The sequence below is a fragment of the Sinocyclocheilus rhinocerous genome, unplaced genomic scaffold, assembly GCF_001515625.1.
Source record: "Sinocyclocheilus rhinocerous isolate Xijiao unplaced genomic scaffold, SAMN03320098_v1.1 scaffold2613, whole genome shotgun sequence".
In the NCBI taxonomy this organism is placed as follows: domain Eukaryota; kingdom Metazoa; phylum Chordata; class Actinopteri; order Cypriniformes; family Cyprinidae; genus Sinocyclocheilus; species Sinocyclocheilus rhinocerous.
Genome location: NW_015650705.1, coordinates 534,006 through 544,265, shown reverse-complemented (window position 1 = coordinate 544,265; position 10,260 = coordinate 534,006). Strand labels below are relative to the sequence as shown.

At 36.3% G+C, this 10,260-nt stretch overlaps 1 protein-coding gene across 1 annotated transcript in view; it reads left to right on the top strand.

The window, feature by feature from the left end:
- The window catches only part of nid2b (nidogen 2b (osteonidogen)), a 24,277-nt gene that overhangs the window by 3,498 nt on the left and 10,519 nt on the right, over positions 1–10,260 (top strand). Inside the window, exons 5-11 of the mRNA XM_016517653.1 lie at positions 205–450; positions 541–741; positions 2,919–3,143; positions 3,252–3,398; positions 3,577–3,705; positions 5,092–5,214; positions 5,522–5,758. Coding sequence (XP_016373139.1) covers positions 205–450; positions 541–741; positions 2,919–3,143; positions 3,252–3,398; positions 3,577–3,705; positions 5,092–5,214; positions 5,522–5,758 — 1,308 coding nt within the window. The remainder of the gene's footprint in view (positions 1–204; positions 451–540; positions 742–2,918; positions 3,144–3,251; positions 3,399–3,576; positions 3,706–5,091; positions 5,215–5,521; positions 5,759–10,260) is intronic.

The window sequence follows — 10,260 nt, the reverse complement described above, 5'->3', positions numbered from 1 at the left end:
TTTAGGGGGGCGTGGCTGACTCTTAACTTTTATAAAGAATATCTCTTTGGATTTGAGACTTTAGTCTTTTCAACTTTACAGACCTTCTTTATGCACCAAGAGCTTGTAACACTCCAAAGAGAAAGGAAAAATTTAAATCGCATCATATGACCCCTTTAACATTAGTTTCTAACATAAATGTGAAAGATAAATCTGATTTTACAGGCATTTCTCAGCCTTTAAGTGGAAAGCTGAGTGGCCTTGTTTCTGTTGGAGACACTAAAGTTCAGCTAAACAATGTGGACATCCATGGCTTTGCTGTGTTGGGAGAAGGTCGCGTATACATCTCCATCAGTCCTGTCCCAGCTCAGGCAGGCTGGGCTCTGATGGCTGTAAGCCCCCTGGTCTCTACATTTGGCTGGCTGTTTGCTCTTGAGCTCCAAGACCATCTGAATGGCTTCAGCATAACTGGTGTGACTGTTTTTTCTTATCTGAAGCTTCATTACTTTATGTCACACAGATCATGAAGAAGTCTAAAGAAGAAAAACATGTTTTCTCCAGGTGCTGAGTTTTCTGATCAGGCAGAGCTGGTCTTCAGCCCACAAGGTCAGCGTGTTACCATTATTCAAGAGGCTCGAGGAATGGATTCATATAACCACTTGAATTTCAACATAAGGATCCATGGAGATTTACCTAGCATTCCTGGTGGTGCTAAAGTCCATATTCTGCCATATAAAGAGACCTATCAATACAATCAATCAGGTAATTCTTGTAAACAATCTTGGAGGGTAGTGACTAGGGTTCATTTTCAGTAATTCCACACAAGATGTTCATTACTGAGTAACTTAAATTTTAGATGCATCATATCGGCAGTCACTTTTTCTATTTATGCTCCACTAAAAAAAATAATTAAGGAAGTAGAACTGTAACGATAACAAAGTAACCTGCAAGTTCACCTAAAAACCAAGAAATTCTCACCGCTGACATTCTGTATGGAATGTGATAATAGAGAAAAATGGGGTAAAAAAAAATTGAAATTATGAGATACTAAGTCATAATTATGAGGTAAAAGTAAAAAATATGACATAAAAAGTTGAAATTATGAGATACTAGGTCATAATTATGAGATAAAATAAAAAAATATGACATAAAAAGTTGAAATTATGAGATACTAAGTCATAATTATGAGGTAAAAGTAAAAAGTATGACGTAAAAAAAGTTGAAATTATGAGATACTAGGATGAGATGAAGTAAAAATTATGAGATACTAAGTCATGAGATAAAGCTGAAATGATTAGATAAGTCATGAAATGAAGTCGAAATTATGAGATACTAAATCATGAGATAAAGTTGAAATGCACAGTCACTTTTTTCTATTTATGCTCCACCAAAGAAAATAGTTCCAAAGGAAGTAGAACTGTAACGATCACAAAGTAACCTGCAAGTTCACCAAAAAAAGAAATCCCCACCACTGACAAAAAAAATTGAAATTATGAGATACTAAGTCATAATTATGAGGTAAAAGTAAAAAGTATGACATAAAAAAGTTGAAATTATGAGAAAACGGGGTAATTTTTTTTTTTTATTATGAGATACTAAGTCATGAGATGAACTTCAAAGTTATGCCATAAAAAGTTGAAATTATGAGATACTAAGTCACGAGATGAACGTCAAAGTTGTGAAATAGAATGTTGAAATTATGAGATACTAAATCATAATTATGAGGTAAAAGTAAAAAGTATGACATAAAAAAGTTGAAATTATGAGATACTGTCATGAGATGAAGTAAAAATTATGAGATACTAAGTCATGAGATAAAGCTGAAATGATTAGATAAGTCATGAAATGAAGTCGAAATTATGAGATACTAAATCATGAGATAAAGTTGAAATGCACAGTCACTTTTTTCTATTTATGCTCCACCAAAGAAAATAGTTCCAAAGGAAGTAGAACTGTAACGATCACAAAGTAACCTGCAAGTTCACCAAAAAAAGAAATCCCCACCACTGACATTCTGTATGGAATGTGGTAACAGAGAAAAACGGGGTAATTTTTTTTTTTTATTATGAGATACTAAGTCATGAGATGAACTTCAAAGTTATGCCATAAAAAATTGAAATTATGAGATACTAAGTCACGAGATGAACGTCAAAGTTGTGAAATAGAATGTTGAAATTATGAGATACTAAATCATAATTATGAGGTAAAAGTAAAAAGTATGACATAAAAAAGTTGAAATTATGAGATACTGTCATGAGATGAAGTAAAAATTATGAGATACTAAGTCATGAGATGAAGTCGAAATTTTGAGATACTAAATCATGAGATAAAGTCGAACATGTTGAGATACTAAGCTATAAATATGAAGGGAAAAGTCAAAATTATAATATAAGATAAACAGTCATAATTATCACACAAAAAGTTTAAATTACGAGGGAAAAAAACTCAAAATCATTTCACGTAAAACGTAGATGTATTGTCATATATGATTTCTTATGGGATAAAAAGTAAATATGCACTTTTATCATCATTTCAGATTTTATCTCATAATTATCACTCAGTATGTCATCGTTTTGAAAGTTTGTGTCATAATTATGACATTTTATGTCATTATTATGATTTACCAAAGCATTTTCTTCTTAAATGGCGGAAATGGGCTTCCATAAACGGAGTGACAGAGAAACATCCCAGTGTTGTTGGACTAAACATCAACACCACTAGGCCAATTAAATGTCTGATGCTACATCAGATATTCTGATTACCTGAAAAATCCTTCATTCCAATAATAATAATAAATGTAACTCTTTTATGAACATTCATGTCTTTTATTGATAGTGCTTTTGCATGTTTTAAAAGCAATAAACCACTCGAGTCCAAAGTTACTGCTTTAATATGTGTTCTTTGGGCATTATGGGTAATGTAGTTTGTGTCTGGCTCAGCTGTGACATCATCTTCACTGCGAGAGTACACGGTGGTGTCTGAAAATGGTGGATCTGAGACATTCTCCTACCTGCTACACCAGAATGTGAGTTTCCGTAGCTGTGAGCACGGCACATGGACCATACCGGACTTTCAACAGGTGCATGTGGAGCATCTGATGGTCATGTTCACAGAAGGAACCACCCTTAGATACGCCATAACCAATCAAGTGGGGCCTGTAGGAGGTAAGAACATACTGATAACCAAACCATACTATTATATGGGTCATTATTAGTTCCGTTTCATATAATTTTGGATCTTGTTGAGGACATTCTTTAACTGTATGTTATCAGGTGAGCTCCCTGGGCTTGTGGAGTTGAACCCCTGTTCGACTGGGAAGCACCATTGTGACCCCATGGCTCTCTGCCTGCCAGGGGATGACACTCATTATCATTGTCAGTGTGCCATGGGCTTCCAAGGGGATGGACGCAACTGCTATGGTACAAATATTTCAGTGTTCGTCTTTAGACATATTTTGGCGTCAAGCCAAGTGCTTGCTATGACTGCTCCTTTGAGAGTTCCCTTAGAGACTGTGTGTCATTTTCTCATGCCTTTATTAAATTACTGCCTTAGTTAAAGTTCAGAATGGCTCTCTCGGGTTTTGAATCTGTGATCCAGATGTAGATGAGTGCGCTGAGGGGCTCAGTTCCTGTGGTCCTCACTCCGAGTGTGTGAACATGCCGGGTGGCTATCACTGCCACTGTCAGTCTGGCTATGAGTTTGACCTCGATTTGCATGTGTGTGTGGGTAAGTGTTCAGTGTTTTGTAACCTGTGTTTGAGAATTTGGGTCTTGTGAGTAGATGATTCCTAATAAGATTCTTAATAATGATTCACTGTTTAGAAGCGCTTGAAACAACCAAACGGCAGGTTCGGGTATTTCAAAATTATTTTTACCCCTAAGCGAACAAGGAAAAATAACTTCATATATTCGTATATTGGGGTCTTTGCATGTGTGAAACTGCAATTTAGTTATGGCCACTTTGGAAACACTGTTTTATTTAGCTTTGAAACCTCTATGAATCTTTGTTGTGAATCAGTGGTTTGCAGTGTGTTTCAAACTGGCGACGCTAAGTGATTTGAGAAGCCAAGGCTTTGTTTCATCATATGTTTGCTAAAGGTTTCTACATTTTGGTGGTTCACCATTGAGGGCGATGATCTTGTGAACCCATGTGAGTATAATGAAAATAGGAGAATTAAGGTTAATTGTCTCTGATTGGCCTGATTAGCCAAGCCCTCCCTAAAAGCACAAAACAAGCACTACAAATTATACAGACACTGTATATTCAATTGTATTTGTAGATTTCATAGCTTAGATAGCTATTGTAGATTTCATAGCTTACACTTTCATGAAAAACAGTTGTAGTTTGTTTTGTAAAAAGTTTAATTATTTTCTGCCCTCGTTGCATTTACACCACAGTGCTTCGAAACAGTGAATCATTTCAAAAAGCAACCGGTTCAATTGATTCAGAGTTGATTTACACAGCAGTTCAGTAAACAAGAAGTTAATGTTTTAAACACAATATCGCCAGTTACTTGTCTATTTTGCTTTGACAATGAAACTAGTTCCAAACTAAGCCAAAGCAGACTAAACCATTGGGCATCTTCAAGCAAAACACAGCAGTGGCGTTCGCGTTTCTGAATGAATCTGTGTTTTTGAATAAATCATTTGAGTAAATGATTCAATGACTCAGTCATAAGAAGAGTCGCCACCTACTGGCGTAATAATGTTTTCTGCAGAAAAATTGCCAATGAAAAATCCTACCACAGACTGGCAACCTCACGCGCATAAAGTTACATTTTAACATATATGTAGTCGCATTACATAGAAGTGCTGGATGGACAATAAAATATTTGGCTAAAAATAAAATAAAAAGTCTGTGTATATCATTCGTAAAAAAAAACATACGTACATAACTTCAGCTCATTTGCACAATTTATGTAAGAATTAATTTTAATGCCCAATTTACAGTCATTCATGAATCATGGTCATTCAACGCAGAAATTTGTTAAACATTTCATTCATGAGGACCACTAACGCTCTTCAATCACAAGTGTAATTTATGCAACCACACATGTGCTACACATTTGAGAGTTCTATTTCATAGGAGGCCCATCATTCTCTTATTTTACAGATATTGATGAGTGTTTTCTGCAGCTCTGTCATCCGTTGGCTTCCTGCTCCAACACCCAGGGCTCTTTCCACTGCCAGTGCTGGCCTGAATACAAGGGCGACGGCTTCCTCTGCCAACCACCACGTAAACCACAACATTTATCAAGAAGCACACAACGCTTTCTGCCCGTCAGCTCAGTAACAGACTGTTCTCTTTGTTTAAAACACAGAAGAAGTCTGGCAATCGAGTCAGATATTATGTTCAGCAGCGTATTATAAATCAGTCAAACACAAATGAGTTGTTTAATAATTCATAAGAAACAAGTAGAACATGTTCCTGGAACAACCACCTTTGTTCTAGAACTTGGCTCAGTCACATCATGCCATTTAGTGAATACTGATAATGTAATGTATTTAAATGTTCACTGTTCCTCTATATTTGTCTATGCTAGAGAAGCGCAAACCGCCCTTAACTGTGTGCCAACACCACAGAGAAAGTCTGCAGGAGAGTCTAAGCATCTACCCAGGCCTGGAGGCCTTTATTCCTCAGTGTGATGAGAAAGGGCAGTATAAACCCTTGCAGTGCCTGGGCTCCACTGGACACTGCTGGTGTGTGGACAGTAGAGGGCAGGAGAGAGTGGGCACCAGGACAATGCCTGGCACAGCGCATGCCAACTGTGATCAACCAGGTATGGATTTCTGCCCTCACATTCTGAAAAGTTGAAAAAGTTGAAATTATGAGATACTAAGTCATAATTATGAGGTAAAAGTAAAAAGTATGACGTTGAAATTATGGAAATTATGAGATACTAGGTCATAATTATGAGATAAAATAAAAAAATATGACATAAAAAGTTGAAATTATGAGATACTAAGTCATAATTATGAGGTAAAAGTAAAAAGTATGACGTAAAAAAAGTTGAAATTATGAGATACTAGGTCATAATTATGAGATAAAATAAAAAAATATGACATAAAAAGTTGAAATTATGAGATACTAAGTCATAATAGATAGATACTAAATCATAATTATGAGGTAAAAAGTCAAAATTATGACAAAAATTGAAATTATGAGATACTAATTCATGAGATTAAGTAAAAAATTATGAGATACTAAGTCATGAGATAGTCAAAATTATGAGAAAGTCATGAGATGAACTTCAAAGTTATGCCATAAAAAGTTGAAATTATGAGATACTAAGTCACGAGATGAACGTCAAAGTTGTGAAATAGAATGTTGAAATTATGAGATACTAAATCATAATTATGAGGTAAAAAGTCAAAATTATGACAAAAATTGAAATTATGAGATACTAATTCATGAGATTAAGTAAAAAATTATGAGATACTAAGTCATGAGATAGTCAAAATTATGAGATACGAAGTCATGAGATAAATCTGAAATTATGAGATACTAAGTCATGAGATGAAGTCGAAATTTTGAGATACTAAATCATGAGATAAAGTCGAACATGTTGAGATACTAAGCTATAAATATGAAGGGAAAAGTCAAAATTATAATATAAGATAAACAGTCATAATTATCACACAAAAAGTTTAAATTACGAGGGAAAAAAACTCAAAATCATTTCACGTAAAACGTAGATGTATTGTCATATATGATTTCTTATGGGATAAAAAGTAAATATGCACTTTTATCATCATTTCAGATTTTATCTCATAATTATCACTCAGTATGTCATCGTTTTGAAAGTTTGTGTCATAATTATGACATTTTATGTCATTATTATGATTTACCAAAGCATTTTCTTCTTAAATGGCGGAAATGGGCTTCCATAAACGGAGTGACAGAGAAACATCCCAGTGTTGTTGGACTAAACATCAACACCACTAGGCCAATTAAATGTCTGATGCTACATCAGATATTCTGATTACCTGAAAAATCCTTCATTCCAATAATAATAATAAATGTAACTCTTTTATGAACATTCATGTCTTTTATTGATAGTGCTTTTGCATGTTTTAAAAGCAATAAACCACTCGAGTCCAAAGTTACTGCTTTAATATGTGTTCTTTGGGCATTATGGGTAATGTAGTTTGTGTCTGGCTCAGCTGTGACATCATCTTCACTGCGAGAGTACACGGTGGTGTCTGAAAATGGTGGATCTGAGACATTCTCCTACCTGCTACACCAGAATGTGAGTTTCCGTAGCTGTGAGCACGGCACATGGACCATACCGGACTTTCAACAGGTGCATGTGGAGCATCTGATGGTCATGTTCACAGAAGGAACCACCCTTAGATACGCCATAACCAATCAAGTGGGGCCTGTAGGAGGTAAGAACATACTGATAACCAAACCATACTATTATATGGGTCATTATTAGTTCCGTTTCATATAATTTTGGATCTTGTTGAGGACATTCTTTAACTGTATGTTATCAGGTGAGCTCCCTGGGCTTGTGGAGTTGAACCCCTGTTCGACTGGGAAGCACCATTGTGACCCCATGGCTCTCTGCCTGCCAGGGGATGACACTCATTATCATTGTCAGTGTGCCATGGGCTTCCAAGGGGATGGACGCAACTGCTATGGTACAAATATTTCAGTGTTCGTCTTTAGACATATTTTGGCGTCAAGCCAAGTGCTTGCTATGACTGCTCCTTTGAGAGTTCCCTTAGAGACTGTGTGTCATTTTCTCATGCCTTTATTAAATTACTGCCTTAGTTAAAGTTCAGAATGGCTCTCTCGGGTTTTGAATCTGTGATCCAGATGTAGATGAGTGCGCTGAGGGGCTCAGTTCCTGTGGTCCTCACTCCGAGTGTGTGAACATGCCGGGTGGCTATCACTGCCACTGTCAGTCTGGCTATGAGTTTGACCTCGATTTGCATGTGTGTGTGGGTAAGTGTTCAGTGTTTTGTAACCTGTGTTTGAGAATTTGGGTCTTGTGAGTAGATGATTCCTAATAAGATTCTTAATAATGATTCACTGTTTAGAAGCGCTTGAAACAACCAAACGGCAGGTTCGGGTATTTCAAAATTATTTTTACCCCTAAGCGAACAAGGAAAAATAACTTCATATATTCGTATATTGGGGTCTTTGCATGTGTGAAACTGCAATTTAGTTATGGCCACTTTGGAAACACTGTTTTATTTAGCTTTGAAACCTCTATGAATCTTTGTTGTGAATCAGTGGTTTGCAGTGTGTTTCAAACTGGCGACGCTAAGTGATTTGAGAAGCCAAGGCTTTGTTTCATCATATGTTTGCTAAAGGTTTCTACATTTTGGTGGTTCACCATTGAGGGCGATGATCTTGTGAACCCATGTGAGTATAATGAAAATAGGAGAATTAAGGTTAATTGTCTCTGATTGGCCTGATTAGCCAAGCCCTCCCTAAAAGCACAAAACAAGCACTACAAATTATACAGACACTGTATATTCAATTGTATTTGTAGATTTCATAGCTTAGATAGCTATTGTAGATTTCATAGCTTACACTTTCATGAAAAACAGTTGTAGTTTGTTTTGTAAAAAGTTTAATTATTTTCTGCCCTCGTTGCATTTACACCACAGTGCTTCGAAACAGTGAATCATTTCAAAAAGCAACCGGTTCAATTGATTCAGAGTTGATTTACACAGCAGTTCAGTAAACAAGAAGTTAATGTTTTAAACACAATATCGCCAGTTACTTGTCTATTTTGCTTTGACAATGAAACTAGTTCCAAACTAAGCCAAAGCAGACTAAACCATTGGGCATCTTCAAGCAAAACACAGCAGTGGCGTTCGCGTTTCTGAATGAATCTGTGTTTTTGAATAAATCATTTGAGTAAATGATTCAATGACTCAGTCATAAGAAGAGTCGCCACCTACTGGCGTAATAATGTTTTCTGCAGAAAAATTGCCAATGAAAAATCCTACCACAGACTGGCAACCTCACGCGCATAAAGTTACATTTTAACATATATGTAGTCGCATTACATAGAAGTGCTGGATGGACAATAAAATATTTGGCTAAAAATAAAATAAAAAGTCTGTGTATATCATTCGTAAAAAAAAACATACGTACATAACTTCAGCTCATTTGCACAATTTATGTAAGAATTAATTTTAATGCCCAATTTACAGTCATTCATGAATCATGGTCATTCAACGCAGAAATTTGTTAAACATTTCATGCATGAGGACCACTAACGCTCTTCAATCACAAGTGTAATTTATGCAACCACACATGTGCTACACATTTGAGAGTTCTATTTCATAGGAGGCCCATCATTCTCTTATTTTACAGATATTGATGAGTGTTTTCTGCAGCTCTGTCATCCGTTGGCTTCCTGCTCCAACACCCAGGGCTCTTTCCACTGCCAGTGCTGGCCTGAATACAAGGGCGACGGCTTCCTCTGCCAACCACCACGTAAACCACAACATTTATCAAGAAGCACACAACGCTTTCTGCCCGTCAGCTCAGTAACAGACTGTTCTCTTTGTTTAAAACACAGAAGAAGTCTGGCAATCGAGTCAGATATTATGTTCAGCAGCGTATTATAAATCAGTCAAACACAAATGAGTTGTTTAATAATTCATAAGAAACAAGTAGAACATGTTCCTGGAACAACCACCTTTGTTCTAGAACTTGGCTCAGTCACATCATGCCATTTAGTGAATACTGATAATGTAATGTATTTAAATGTTCACTGTTCCTCTATATTTGTCTATGCTAGAGAAGCGCAAACCGCCCTTAACTGTGTGCCAACACCACAGAGAAAGTCTGCAGGAGAGTCTAAGCATCTACCCAGGCCTGGAGGCCTTTATTCCTCAGTGTGATGAGAAAGGGCAGTATAAACCCTTGCAGTGCCTGGGCTCCACTGGACACTGCTGGTGTGTGGACAGTAGAGGGCAGGAGAGAGTGGGCACCAGGACAATGCCTGGCACAGCGCATGCCAACTGTGATCAACCAGGTATGGATTTCTGCCCTCACATTCTGCACTTACTGCTTTCTAACTTTTGATTTGGTCAGATAAACACTTCTTTTGTTTTGAAAGAAGTCTATTGTGCTTATAAAGGCTCCATTTATTAGAGTAAAAATACAGTAAAAGCAGTACTATTGTGAAACATTATTTTAAATCTAATAATATTTTAAAATTAAAAAAGTTATTTATTCCTGTGATGGCAAAGCTAAATTTTTGAGCAAGCATTTCTTGTAGTTTTTAGCGGGCTTATTAAAGTAAAAAAAAAA